Below are 15740 nucleotides of genomic sequence, written 5' to 3'. Positions count from 1 at the left end.
CAATATGTATTTTCAAATCTAAAGCCAATGACCCTCACCTTAAAATAATAGATTATAGAATACATTGTTCCTCCCTCCCACCCAGGAATATCCATAAAGGTAAAAGAAAGAAAAATCAATCTGGGTCAACTACAACAAAAAGAAATGCAAAAGTAGCAGAGCACTGGAAATAATAATTTGCCACTTCAAACAGAAGCTCTTAAAATAGTAGCAAATCAAACATACACAAAATGTCATTTTTTTCCCGATCCACTATATTCATGAGGGCATCTTGGTTCTGTTAAGGATAAAATAAGAATCCCCTTTGCCGAGGGGCAAAATTTGATTTCCTCATACCTGTGAGAGGTTCTGCAGAGAGTTTCTAATGTCATGTAGGACCCTGCGCAGCTGCATCTCCACAGTGGAGGGTGGGTTGATGGCATGAGGTCGATGAGGAAATCCAGCATGCCTTGGAGAGAAGGGACAGCTGAAGGGAGAAAAGAAGGTGCTGCAGGAAGAGCCAGAGATGCTTGGGATGCTGTGGGTGCTCAGTGTCCTCACGTGCTCGCAGAGCGGTCTGTCCTGCCACTCAGCAGGGAGGGAATGGAGGGAACATGTTGACTGGGACATGTGTGCTGGTGTGGGCAGTGGGCAGCTCTGTACCCTGGTGGGATTGGGCTCCTCAGATGGCTCAGTCTGGGGCGTTTCTTTTTTGGAGGATGAAGGTCCAATAAACAGTGTGGATTTGCACACTGGCTGACTGGAGGCTGCCTCACCCTCAGTTTTGTCTTTCTCAGACATTGCCTTCTCATCTTCCTCCACACGTGTGTACTTGTAGGTAAAAGAAGGAGGACTGCACAGAGTCTCTTTTCCTGGAGTTAACTGGACATTCACAGAGGACACCACTTTCACTGGATTCAGCAATGCAGATGGGAGAGACTGAGACCGTCTCAAAGGATAGCCTGATTCAGCAAACCAGAGTCTCTGCTTTCTCAGGAGTTCTTTTGACTTCCCAGCCCTGGAATCAGATGTACTGACAATCCTCATCTCAGCTCTTTGCAAGGCAGTATGAACTTTGTCCACAGATGAAGTGGAGGAGCCACCACCTTCCAGAGATCCCACTGACTTGAGGATATGGTGCGTGTGGTACTGAGGAAACTCAGACACACTGCTTTCCTCCAACAGGTCTGATTGTTTTTGCTCACTGGAAATGTCTTCCTCTTTAAAGCTGACCTCTCCTTGGACTGTCTCCAATAAATGAGATGACTTGCTTTCTTGCTCTTGATTTTGCTCAGTTTCATAATCAACAATTTTTCTGTCTTCACCCCTTCTGTTTTCAGAAGGTGACCCTACCTTTCGTCTCTCTACTTGAGAGATAATATCCTCCTCATCATCTTCATCATCATCCTCATCATCATCATCTTCTTCCTCCTCAAACTTATTGAAACAGGGCAGTTCCTTGGCTATCGGTGTCCTCTGTTCCTCACTATGTGACGTCAGCGTTGTCTCACTATCACAGCTGTCAGCGCTGCTTCCCATGCCCTGCAAAGACTCCTGAACCTAGGAAAGACACAAGTCAACAAAGGTGTGAACATACTGAAGACTCATCTACTGCCTTCTGAGGACTTGGGCTAAGAATCCAAGTCCATATTCGTCAGGCATTGTGGTAGGAAGCAGGGATAGTAATGCAATTAGTAGGCAAGAAAAACAGTGAAGGAGAACAAAGAAACCATAGTGTCAGATAAGTTAGAAGCATATTGAAGTATGGCACCAAAAGGAGATGTGGGGGTTTTTAATTAAAAAAAAAAAAAAGAGCAAACTATTCAACATTTTTTTGACAATAAACTCTTTATTGCCAGAACAATAGAAATGGCAGCAGAGTAAAAAGAGTAAAATGCTAGTATTTTAGGTAGTGATGAGAAAGGGGTAGCAGGGTGGCAGTACATGACATCTCCAATATATAAAGGTTCAGCCAGTGCTGAAATAAAGGGTGGTATTAGGGAATGCATACAGAGAGGTGAGGAGAACTGTAGACTGTAGTGAAACTAGTACTACAGGACAACACCAAGAATGGGAAAACCAGTCTGCCCACATAGTTGTCCCATTTTAAGTCACCGAATTGTTTGAGATGCTGAATCTCATATTAGGCTGCTAATCTCTATTGAAGACTGCATCCAGTACTATTATGCCCCTTCTCCTCCTACTTCTTCCCCTTTATATTCTAAATCACAGGTTAAACAGAGCACATGTATGAAGGAACTGCTAATTTAATAGGTAACAAATGGCAGGAAAAGCATCTATAAGAAAAGAAAAAAAAATCCATCTGTTAATTGCACAGCATATCCATCAGGCTGGCCTGATTCACTGGTATGTTTACAAGAGGACAACACATTTCAAAAGAATTTGTGGTATAAAGCACATTCTTGGAAGTTTACCACAGTTGACACATGAAATGCAAATTTAGAGAAGCTTTCCCATCTAATTTCTGCAGCTCTCACTGTGATTAGAACACTAATTATAGTTCCTTCTAGAGACATAACTTATGGTGTATGACAGGCAATAGTTCCTTCTCCAGCCATCTAGTAGATTTCAGTCATGAAGGTCATCTTCATAAGCTCATACTTAATGTTGCACTCACTGGCACAGACACAAATTAGTATGAAAGATTGTGCAGGTTCAGATACTGATCAAGTAAAAAGAACCAAAAGAACACAATAGTGTAATGTCTAGGTGAAATTGCATGTGCTACACGTAAGTATATCTGCATCTCTAATCCTCATCACCTTGTTCAACACAAGTCAGGCAAACAAAACTTGGATGGAGAATTTTTTTAGCTTCTTTGGTAACATGCAAGTCCCCTGCAGAATATCCCATCTCAATGCCAAAATCTCCCTTAGAAATCTTTATTATGGGTGTCAGAGATGAAAGGCAATATAGTTCCAGTTTTTGAGGTTTCTCCTGAGTTTCAGAGGAATGCTATAGCTGCTAGAGTCAATTATTTAACAGTAGATGGCACTAACTTACCATACTTTAAAGAAACAATATGCACCCCTCTGTATCCCCTTCATCTTTTCACAGGTTTTCTTCACTAGCTGCCAAGTTCTCATTTCCACTATCTCATCATTCACCCCCTATTTTTTTTTTAATTTAGCTCAACACTTGGTCTGAATAAAGCAGTGAAGAGAGCCTAGCAACTCCATGGCACAAATCTCGCGTAGTATCAATACATCTTTTCAAAACAGCATAACAGAAAGCAGAAAAATCTCATCCTTTTACAGCCAACACAAACTCCACCAGTCTCCAGTGAAGAAGCATAGCTGCAACATGCTTTTAATGGACTCTTAGTCAGGTTGCAACCAATATAAAGATTGGAAGTGAGCAGCTCTAATCTGAGTCACCTTCTAATATGCCTGCCAATTTCAGTGCAGTCCCAGTTTAGTAGACAGCAGAACCAGTATCTCAGACTATTATGCTCATTATAGAGACTCAAGTTCATGATTTCCTTTATTCACTCTCTTGCTCTTGGAAAGAATAAATTGATGTTTAAGAAAGACAGAAAGGCTACCACCGTGTTGGCTTTCACTTTTGGTACTTAATTGAAAAACTAAAACAAAAAGCATAAAATACCAGTACCAAAATGGAAAAGCAACGTTGATGGATGGGGAAGGTAGGAATTTATTCCTATTAAGTGCCACACATATTAAAACGTTTGGTGTGTCACAATGAAAAAAAAAAAGATACAGTAGCATTAAAAAAGTTCAGCAGCTGCAAACCACAGAAATGAAACTACTGGTGATAGGTTATATCTAGAATACCATCTCTGTATTCCTCTGGATGTGGTTTAGATGCCAGACAGCTGACTGATGGCCTTGAGGCCAGGAACCAACTCAAGACTTTTTTCTGGCTGATTGACAGAGAATCAAATCATGGCTATTACTGTGTGAATGTTTTAGGAGAGGCAAGAGAACACCTCTCATAAATACAAAGGATAACGCTGTGCAGACATGTGCATTGGGCAGACACTTAAACATCATGCTGGAACAAAAGCCTCCCTTTAGACATGCCGTCTCTGGTCAGTATCATGACAAGTTCTGGCACTGAGATCAAAGGAACTGGAACAAGAAAGAGTGTGGGAGCTCAGGATCGACTAAACATTAGTATACTTTCACAGCAAAGTTAATATGGAATTATTTTCACCGTCAGCTGCTAACTAAAAAAAAAAAATAATAGAAAAATAAGAAAAAAGTGGCAAAGCAAAAATGATACAAGAAGTTAAATGATCAGCAGAAAAGCTACAGTCTTTTATAACCTTAGTCTCTACTCACTGCAGTCGTGAGAGGAATGGACTATGATTCTGGAGCCTCAGTCAGTGAGAAATGATACACCAGAAACGGCAACCAGGACATACTGAACTTAGAGCTTATTCCAGGCCCAAGTATACCCAGATTATCCTACCAGAAAGGCTTTCAATTTCTAAGACAGTTCTTTCAGTGACTCAGCAGGTCCAGCTCTGAATATTAGAAGTTTTATAGAATCTAGACTGACAGTTATGACCTCAGTCAAACATCAACACCCCTCCTGCCCCCCTCAGGTCCCTCCTGTCCCGCAATAATCAGTTATATTTCAAGCACAGTTTAAAAGCCTTACCTGAAGCTGATTAAATGGAGAACAATCTGTGGAGGAGTCCTCAGCAAAGCCACTGCTGTCAGAGTGCTGACTGGCAGTCCGTAACAGCTGATCTGTTTAAAACAAGCAAAACCCAACTACAATTACTTTTCAAATCACAACCTTCCAAGCACAATCATATTCAACACATGCTTTCCTTTTACATCAAAGTAACATTAAGTGAATAACACAATTCCTTTTCAAGTCCCACTTTGAACAATACAGAGAAACAACTTGTTTGTTTCAATCAAAAACCTCTTCTCATGCAAAGCCCTACTTGCGAAACTTCAAGCAGCAGTGGAAGAGGAACCATCTTTTACATCTTTCTTTCCTGTGCTGTGTAAAAAAAACCCCACTTTGCAGATGTTGCCACCGATGGAGTTTTCCCTTTGTAAAACAGAATCACTGGTTAAGTCACATGCAAGCAGTGGAAGAGGTGCTTTTGTATTGACATGTACAGATTCACCACCCCTCCTGATAATGGAGATAAAGGAGATCACTCACCTCCTGCCAGCCTACAGCACCCCATACACCCAGAAAAACAGCATCACGTGAGCAAAGAGGGTGATGCGCAGAACTTTTCAAACTGCTAGAGATGGTCCTAGTGGTCAAACACAAAACATCCTGACACATGAGTGGGCAATCTGCCAAAGCACACTCCCAGCACTTATTTTATATACTCAAGATAAGATCTGCCCCTCGTTCTTTTCTACTTCCATTAGGTAAGTGCTAAAATAGCCTAAAGAGGTTCTAAAATCCTCAGTGCCACCCAGGAGTGGTTTCCCCTGGTGCAAGCACTATACTCACAGATCTGCTTTTCAAGAAGATCTTAGTAAGCTCTGCAGTGCAATATTGCATGTACGTTGCTTTCAAACAGACATAGGAGGCACCCACCAAGTGTGGGGTTTACCTTACAGCACCATAAACACTTTGCTTAGCCAGATGGCAGCATGGGCAACAACCATATCTCACCTCCAGTTCTCAGCAGAAGCGTAAAAGTTTGGAGATGGAATGCGGCCACAGCAGTCTGTAGTCCCCAGACCTCTCCTCATCATCTCGGGGCAAGAGCTCACTATTGTCTTCTCAGAGGCTCAGCGCAGAATTTTGCCCCACATTCCTTCAACCACTTAACTGTCATCACATAATTAATCCCAGTTCACAGCTCAGTGCTTTGGAATGCATTATGAAAACTGTTTTGAAACTTGGATATTCAGAACTAAATTTTTCAGTATTCCTTTTGACCAATGTTTCACTAATATACAAACAAAAGTCTGCACAGGCCCAGAAGTTTGTGAACACCAGGAGGCGCAAACTGCCTCTGTATCAGCAATTTCACACAGCTTTTAGGGAGTGCCTTTCAAATTGTGCTGCTGTTCTGTTATCATGGCAGTCACAATATCCTGCGATGATAAAACAACTTTTCTACCTCAAGACAGACATCCCCACCCAGATTCCAGTAAAGACAATGGGAATTACTTCCCTGAGAACTGGAATACCTCTTATTAAATGCCCAATATAATTAATACGGCTGACAGAGCATGCCATGAACAGGTTGCTACTACAGCTGAGGCTGGTGGGAAGCTGCCACCTCCTCCAAGGTGAATAGTCTTGTACACAGTACAAAAGTAAAATTCAGTGGTTTAGAACATCTTCTATAGGATCTGCTACTTATGCACATGCTTTGACAGCATTACATGACAGATACTGCCAGTCAAATGGTCAGTCTAGAGCAGAGGCACTCATACCTGCCTCATCGTCTTTATCCATGGCAAGAGACTAGCACAGCATAAACAGATTCAAACTGCCTTGGTTACATCTAAGGCGACATCCCCTTAATACAGTCATCTCTTGTTTTCTGTGCTGCAGACCTGCTAGGATTTATTTTTTTTTTACTGTTTTAAAAGCAAAGAAGAGAAGACAACTTTACTAAGTATAAGTGATCTTCTGCCATACCTTACCCTTGTCTCTTGCAAGTTCTCAGAGGTCTCCACTATACCACTATCATGTTAATGTAGTAACAACATTTAAAGAATAGGAATCTCTACTACTTCAGTAGTAAAATGACAAGGTTTGCCTCTGTAAAGATGAAATATCAAGTACTACATTGGGATATACTGATAAATAATGGTATCTACACTCCTTGACAACTATTGATCCAGATGTACAACCTGCTCTGTGGCACCTGGATGTCTCTCAAGTTCAAGCAGACAAGGGGAAACTATCTTTTGTAAAAAGATCACTGCATGATACCAATCCTGCAGCCCAAAGCTATTATCAACACTACACAGAGGAAGTCTTCTGAGCTACAGGGAGGTCAGAAACCACATAATAAGGAAAGCGTGGGAGAAGGAACCAGCCAAGATGAACAAGATCAGGAGGAATAATCAAACATCTCACTTCAACACAGCACAAATTAAAATGCCCCTTGGATTATTGTTTTAAGATGTATAAAAAAAAAATCAAAATACATTTAGGCACTGAATACAAGACAGAGAAATGTGGGTATTCAGAAATACATCAAATAAGATGACAAAGTTCTAAACAAGAACAGATGATCAGGGGACTGGAGCACCTCCCATATTAAGATAGGCTGAGAAAGTTGAGGCTGTTCAGCCTGGAGAAGAGAAGGCTGCATGGAGACCTCATAGCAGCCTTCCAGTATCTGAAGGGGGCCTATAGGGATGCTGGGGAGGGACTCTTCATTAGGGACTCTAGTGACAGGACAAGGGGTAACGGGTTAAAACTTAAACAGGGGAAGTTTAGATTGGATATAAGGAAGGAGTTCTTTACTGTAAGGGTGGTGAGGAACGGTAATGGGTTGCCCAGGGAAGTTGTGAATGCTCCATCCCTGGCAGTGTTCAAGGCCAGGTTGGAGAGACCCTTGGGTGACATCGTTTAGTCAGAGGTGTCCCTGCCCATGGCAGGGGTGCTGGAACTAGATGATCTTAAGGTCCTTTCCAGCCCTGTTCTGTTATTCTATGATTTTATGATGAAGAAAAAGGTCTATGGTTCACAAAACATGAGAGCACAGATTTATCAGAGAACCATTATCTAATAGCGGAATAATTAATCTACTGTAAAATAATATTCAGCTATCAATGGACTGTTAGTCTCACCAATCCAAATAGTCCCATCAGGTGCTTATCTTACATTTTCTGTGTCACCTGACTGCTTACATGGAAGAAGAGAAGAAATATGTGGAAACTGCCCATGAAGTAACATCTATGGCTTTTACACCTGTAAAGCTCTAATGCACTTTGTATTTCACAAGATTAGTAATAAATTCACATTCGCAACTTAGATATAAAGTATTCCATTACAGGATTAAGTATCTGCTGACTCTTTTTCACGTATTGATCGTACCCTGCTCCCCAGCACTGCCAAAACCAGCTCAGTAGGGAGTCCTGCTGCAGAAACTCCTCAGATTTCCTTGGGATTTCCTAGCTTCTAGAAAGATAAGCACAGACTCCCAACAAATACTAAATCTGTTCCAAATGTTTTCTTCTCACTCCCCCATCTCCAATCTCCTGTGGAGCTGCACCCAGAGAGAGCTATAAATACAATAATGTATTGAGGACAGGAAGTGCTGATGATGTGCTTTCTTCACTTTCAAGAACTAGATTTTCAAAATTTATCACTGCTTTTGACTATCAATGTCAGATGCCTTAACAGAAACAGTTATGTGGCTATGCAAAATTTCACAGAGCCACTGATATCAGCAACCAGACACGAATTACAATGCCTCAAGAACAACTTTGTTCTCTACACATTACCTATATTTGTCTTGTTTGTTGTTTGGGCAAAATGTTTGGGCATTTTGGGAATGGAAGAATTTAGAAATATGTCAGGAATAATTTTGTTTTCCACCTAACAAACCTTCCTTCCAGATAACTTTACAATAAGCAACTGAAGCTTTTCATTCCTGCCTACTGCATTCTTAAAAAACCCCACATGAACAAAAATATATCCATATTTGAGGTTTGCAACAACAAAGAACAGGGTGCCAGTTTTAGGCACAATGGATAAACCAGTTCAGTAACATTTGGAATACATAACCTAAAAAGTACATCAAGATAGCCAATATGATACAGAATTCTTTGTATCCCCATGAAGTGCTTAACAGACAGTACTACAGCAAAGCAAACACTTGCAAACCACTTTGAAAATCTGATCTTACCAATTTTAAACAAAGCTAATCTCAAATGAGAAACGTCCCTTAATGGGAAGTCTAAGCAGCAGTAGACTCTGTTGTTCAAGCTTCTATAAGTCTCCAGATTATTTCAGTAGAAAGAGAGTATTTTTTTTTATTCAAATACATTACATCTAACTATATGCCCGCTTAAAATGCCTTACAAACAGTTGTAAACATCAGAGAAAGCATCCACAGCCCTCTGTGTGGATGTGAAATGGCACTGCAAGGTTTGAAACAGTCTGTACTGCAGAGCACTAACTCTGCTAATGACACAGAAGTACCCCTACATGAAAAAAAAAAGAACGAACAAAACAATACAAATGTATTCCTTCAGGGGAAGCATTCACTTGGAAAAACTTTTTTGTTTATGGGTTCTTATGTATAGTAGAGCCAACAGCACTGAAAAAGGTGGATTTTTATGAGGCCCATCAACTGAAATCACACTGCAAGAGACCACTGCCTGAATTTCATGCGGATCCCATCTCAAGAGATTGCTAGCGAGAGTAGCATTTCACATTTAGACACAATGGCCAGCATTTTCAGTAAAAGACCATTAAATCTGAATGCCTTCAAACTTGGCTGGCACCCACTCTGAGAAAACAGGCCTCTAGGTTGTCTTAGGTTGGACAATTTGCAAAAAAAAATTGACTACCATTTTTTAACATTTTGGGTAAGTTCTCCACCAAATGCTCTTTCTCTCAGTTTTTACTGAAACCCGTATAGAACAAAGTCCTAAACTTTCTGCATCTTAAAGGTGAAATAAAATACTGGTCTCAGACACTTTTAGGAAACATGCAGGCTTACCATAAGTATTTGCATTCTTGTTAAATAAGTTATAGAAAACTCTAGGCAATACTTGCATGGTAATAAAGGGTCACTGCTCATCTATGACAAGTGTATTCAGAAACGGGTGGGATATACTAGCTGGAAAAAATGAACCAGCATATCCCACTTCTGCCACACGGAGGACCCACTGCTAGGACTGCTGGTACCTTTCAGTAGATACACGCAGGACCACCTGACTCTTTTTTTCCTTGCATGGAGGAAGAAGAGGGTCAGAAAGCTACTGGGAACAGAAAACAAAGTTAGCATTTCAGAAGGTGAAAAAATGTATTTTTCTCCTCCTTGACTGCAACCCCTGGTTCCTTAGAATGCCTTTCTCTGAAAAAGCTCTTTCTGAAACTGCCAAGACCAGGCAAACAAGAGAACTGACCTGTAAAGACTGCATGTCTTCATGTGTAATCACATAAAGCCTGTAATCATGAACTTTAAAATACAGCCAAGGGAGAAATGCTGGCAACAGTTACAGATTGCAGTTTCTGGCAGTCCTTCTTCACGACCTTTGTTTGTAACAGAGGAAGACTAGCAAATGCAGTGCTTTGTTGTGCAAAACACCACTGAATTAGTAGCACAAGCTATCCCTAATAACCAGGCATTAACTTCCAGTGCTGAGTCCAGAGCATTCTCAACCATGTTAATGCAATTCAGCTGACAGTTCACAAGACTGTCAGTTCATTTGTGAAAAGGCAGGTAAAATGATCTCTGTTTCTTAAGACAGGTTTTCCTGACTCCCTTTAGTATCTAGAGATGCTAGTCATGTTTCACCAAGATACAACATTGCAAGTAAGCATCTCACAAAATGCAACAAGCTCTGCTCTTTAATTACACGTAACAGCTAGAGAATAGACTTCACTTGCCAATGTTGGGCAAAGTAACGATCACAGAATGAACCAGCTTCATCCCTCTCCCAAACCATAATATACATAAATAAGAATTTGATATGAAAGCACAAACTAAGTGAGCCACAAGAGCCAGTGCACAGTTTCCCATATGAAAGACGACAAACTCTGTGCGGGTGCGGACAATAGTCTTCTGTGCATCCAGTTTGCAGACAGAGCAGTAATGCATAGGAAAAAGCTGGATGTATCATGCAATTTAGGTTTAAAACAATATAATTTTAGTTTAAATGGGTATCTTAAATTACAGGATTTGCCAGGGAAAAAAAAAAATCCCACACAATCTGAATTAACATTTCAGTTCCTCTGAGCTATCATCAATTGAACAAAAGTGAAAACAGCCAGTGAGGTTATAAGACTGTTGTCTTGCCTGTAATTTGGTTGCCACTTCGCAGTAATGTTCCATGATTTAGCTGAAAAAGAAACCCAGACCTTTTTTATTTCTAAAGAGAAGAGGAACTTTAAAAGTTTTAAATATCTGAATCAGCATTTCAGAGAGGGAAGGACACTCAGCAGACTGCTATCTCCTGGGAAGTCTACTCACCTTTCCTTGACTTGGCCACTGCCAGCTGGTGAGAAGCTGGAACATGTGGTAGATCCCCCTCTGTACTCTGGATCTATCAGGAAGAGGAGATGAATATTTCGTCAAGCCAACTGGGATATGTTTCTGTGCTTAAGAATACCGAAGCCTCATACACTGCACATGCTGGGGAAGGAGAGGGTGAGTTCTGTGGATTTTTTTCTCTAGTCCAACAGCCAATACTGATTGAGAAAACAAATCCTGTCACCTTGAACTAATGTATTATTTCACTGGCTACTCAGCAATGCTCCTGTAAACAGTGATCCTTAGGACAGCACCTCCCACTCACAGCACAGGGCTCCCCTCTGGTTATATTCATCACATCCTGTGACAACACTGACAATTCTTGGCTCCTCTTCTAATAAAGACTAAAATAACTGTGCGGAAACACCTTTACATTACTGTCTTTTCCATTCAGCACTCTTGGTCCTTCCTTTAAACATAAAGAACAAGCAAAATACATTTAGAAAACTATATCAAGAGGTCAGCACATAAGGATTGTCATCTGCTGTCCTACCAACTATTTTTCACAAGCCACCAATCCTCCTGAAGGACTCCAATCCTGCCAGAACCTATTCCAGACTTCACCATGCACTATGCAAGGGAATACTTCTTGTGTCCTCCAGTACAAAAAAAAAAGGAAGATAATGCATTCAGAGCCATGCAGATTTCAGCTGGGAAGCTTAAAAATACTTAATAACTTTGCGAAAGAGCCTAAGGCAGCAGTTCTCAGACAACCATTCAAACAATGAAAAGAATACACCTAAAATCTCAACAGGGAGGCCTCTGCTTAGCTCAAAACTTGAATTTGTTTTCTCATTCGTGCACTCCAGAAAAAATCCTAATGGTTCACATGCAAGTCTACATGAACAAAACCCCCAATCCAACTACCTCCAACCCTGACCTCTATAACAGGCCGCCTGCCTAATTTCAAAATTCCCAAACAATGAAATTTTCATCTCCATTTTCGATCAACTTAAAAATGTTGACTGATAATTGTCCCAAAGGGATTTTAATCCAGGATACTGATGGTTTTAACTCAAATTAGTATTTGGCTAAAGAAGTAGTTATATTTGCACTGATATCATGTATATAGTAACCGCAAGGGTGCATTATTCTCATTTACAAGGGTTTTGAGAAGTACTTGGCCTGAACTTTTCACTATTAGCAAGTGAACAGCATTACTCTTGCAAAATAAATCACAAGGCTTCTGTTCCTCTAGGAGATGAAAGCTGTACCATCAAGTAATATTACAAGCCTTTTATAGGATTGCCCTTGCAGGAAAGGTATCTTGATTCTCCCAAACCTCTCAGTTTTCAACAGGTACATTTGCTAAGTCTCTTCTCATCTAAATACCCTCCACGTTCTGTCCTTGGCTGGAAGACAGCACCCTGGCTGTGTCTGCAGCATGGCGCAGCTCCATGAGCACACAGAAGCACTTCTTTCTCCCTCCCCACCCCTCAGCCAATATTGATACTGGTATACAACCTTCGGGGCTGTAATTGGCCACCTCAGGAATGGGTGTCTGAGGGAAATCCTGCCCTGACGCACTCCAGCACTCCAGCTATCTTCACCACTACAGACTTCCGAAGGGCACGCAAACCTCTGAGGCATTTGTAGGCATGGAAAGAGCTTCCTTGATATATCTGTCATCTTTCTTATGTGTATGAATGCATTCCAAGCCAAGCTGGGAAAGTGGGGGGAGGAGTTATTATCACTTTCTCTAATACATTTCATTGTTCATTATAGCCTGCTTAGAGGCACACAAAAATAAAATGCTGCCAGGTATTGTTCTAAAGTTTCTTCAACAAACCCAAATCCTTCCCTCCCAGGGATCTGTAGGCAGCTGATATGTACGCATTATATTGTGCAAACAAAAATTCACCAAAATCCCATCCCACATCACATGTCACCTTGCCAAAACAGCTGTGTTTATGCCCTGGCATCATTGCAAAGTGTGTCAACTGAAACTTCACAATGCATCACATTTAGCTTGTGCAGAATTCAGCAAGTCTTCTTTATGTCATAACCCTTTACAGTCCAACTTACTCTGAAGGAAAATGCCATTCCTTTTATAAGTAGATATATATACACACATATATATACATATATATATATATATATATATAAAAAACAGCTGTTTCAACTTTTCCCAAGAGTACCAAACAAAATAATTTCTCCTCTGGGATATGTTGCAGAACGCATTGCCTCTCAAACCCCTCCCATTGTGCTAATGAAAACATCTGTGCAGCTACAAACAAACTAGATCAAGAAAATGATCTGTCTGAAAACTAAGCCAGGAAAAATAAATAAATCAAAATACAACATACTTCTTTTTCCCCTCTCAATTGGACCAGTCCTTTGTTCTGGTTCAGTAAATGGCCAAACATGATGTAGGTAAGGACATACTCACACAAGAAAGTGAGAAGAACTATAAACTGGATTACGTTTTTCTAGTCAGTGACTGCCTTTAGCTACAATGTTATTTGATCTCAAAGAGCTTGTAATAACAACATGACACTAGGCACAGTATCTGCTAAATCATCACACTCACTGTAAAACTCTGGGGTTTTTCCATTCACTTGCTTTCTTCACTCATTTCACCAGTGAAATCACAATCTTTCATTTTACGTATTTATTTCACAAAGACAAAAAAGCTAACTGCTGAACTGGTAAGAAGAGCCCACTGTCAAACTGTGTCCACAAAAGCATCTACTAATTTAAGACAGATCTTACAATTCAAGGTGAGAGTCTACACAAAAAAAGTGCATTCTTGAATATGTAGGCTGTGCATTTACTAGCCTAATAAATAAACAAAGCAATTACAGAAACATGGGAAATAAAATCCCCTTGGGGCAATTATCAGTCAGAAATGGAGACGTGCATTTATGAAGATATTAAAAGGCAGAGAGTACAGAATGTGCAGCTAAGCCATCACTAAAGTGATGTGACTAAAGAAAGTCACGTCAAGCAGTGACTTTCAGGGTTCTAATTTCCAGAGAACAAATGAAATCAACATACAGTAGATTGTCATCAAAACCAAAAGTCGCACAAGATGATCACCTCACCCTATAGCCCCTCCCCCTTTCCTAGAACAGCACTTTTGCTCCATCCACAAATTTATTTTTAATCGATATCAATTAATAAACTAAATTGACTTTCAGGCCATAATGACTTCAAGTTAGCAATTTAAGCAAAATTCGAAACCAAAGTCTCTAATACATACAAGATCTATTTCCATTGGAAAAGCGCCTATCAGTTACACCAGCGATTGCAATTACCTGAGCTTGATGAAAAAAGAATGAGAACTTTCCTGCTGACTCTCAGGAACAATAGTAACAGCAGCAGCACCAAGTTATTTCATTAAAAGGCTCAATTAAAGCAGCCTAATGAGAGAAAGCGACAAGTGTCCTACCACAGGGAGAATTTAAAGTATTCCTGGAGAAAACATTGTCAGCTACACAGGAGGGAACATTCCTCTGCTGGCAGCCAGCAAACTATGTAAACCGTATGCAAAAACAAAGTCATATATCTCCACCTACCTCTTCCATCTCAAAGGAGTCTTTCTGCTGCAGCATTAGATTCATTATAGATGGGTTTGCGAGGGGAGTGCAGGGGTCTCTGCCTAGCGATGCTGTGGGCAGCCTTTGCGTCAGGGTGCTGCTGTTGGATGTACTGGAACTACTGCTGAGGCCTGGCGAGTCCAAAGGACCAGATTCTTCATACAGTCCATCCTGGGCACTTGCCAACCTGTTGCCTTCCACATCTGCTGGAGGCACAGTACCCACTTGCGTATCAGCAGCAACAGCAGGAAGGTTTGCAGGTTTATTTGAGTCTATAGCATTTGTCTGACTAGTGGCTATCTCCTCCTTTACAGTAGCCAAAGAAGAGGGAGAATCTTTCTTTTTAGAGTATTTTTGTAATTTAGGTTCATTTTTAACATCATTTTCCTCTTTCCCTGGTTCAGCTGGACTTTTCCCTTTTTCAATAGGTGAAGGAGTTGAGCAGCCACTACCATCGGCTTGCTGTGTGCTGCACAGATTGAGCTTTGACAAGGTCTTCATTAACCGACTGGCAGTATTGCTGCGATTTAAAGGAGGAGGGCTGGATGCCTCTTTGCTGGAAGACACTGAATTCATACTACCAATTTTCTGCAAAGGAGTCCCAGAAACTTGAGAATACAAAGAAGAAAAAGCATTGGCCACAGTAGTAAGCACTTCAATTTGACGAAAACGACCTGCACAAGAATGAAATGTAAGGCAGAGTTTATGAGGACGTTTGCTCATCACATCCCAGACCTATTGATCCACACAATGGTTTGAATTCTCAGAGACAGCTGTTCATATCTGAAGATGGAATTTTCATCATAATTTCTGACCACCCTCCTCCACCCCCCCAAATCTCCTCCTACTTCTGACATGGGCTGCAAAGGCTGACTGTAAACTGCCTAGTACTGTGATGTGAAATGGATACCACACACTATGAAAAATGGAAAAACCTTTGCTAGAGTCTTTACTAAATGCACAAGAACAGCATGAAAAGCCTTCACAAAATAAAAAGGAAACACAGGCATGCAAATGCAAGTTAA

General features: G+C 40.7%; 1 protein-coding gene across 2 annotated transcripts in view; it reads right to left on the bottom strand.

The window, feature by feature from the left end:
* Nucleotides 1-15740, bottom strand: part of ITPRID2 (ITPR interacting domain containing 2) — a 40868-nt gene that overhangs the window by 13041 nt on the left and 12087 nt on the right. For both annotated transcript variants that reach the window (XM_061455038.1, XM_061455046.1), the window contains exons 9-12: nt 14695-15389; nt 11117-11189; nt 4627-4718; nt 337-1539 (exon numbers count right to left, since the gene is read on the bottom strand). In XM_061455038.1, coding sequence (XP_061311022.1) covers nt 337-1539; nt 4627-4718; nt 11117-11189; nt 14695-15389 — 2063 coding nt within the window. The remainder of the gene's footprint in view (nt 1-336; nt 1540-4626; nt 4719-11116; nt 11190-14694; nt 15390-15740) is intronic.

This window comes from Pezoporus flaviventris, unplaced genomic scaffold, assembly GCF_033815535.1.
Source record: "Pezoporus flaviventris isolate CSIRO_AGI_PZ_B2104156 unplaced genomic scaffold, CSIRO_AGI_Pfla_v1 ptg000001l, whole genome shotgun sequence".
Lineage (NCBI taxonomy): Eukaryota > Metazoa > Chordata > Aves > Psittaciformes > Psittacidae > Pezoporus > Pezoporus flaviventris.
The sequence above is the reverse complement of the archived record's forward strand: the minus strand, read 5'-3'. Positions and strand labels throughout refer to the sequence as shown.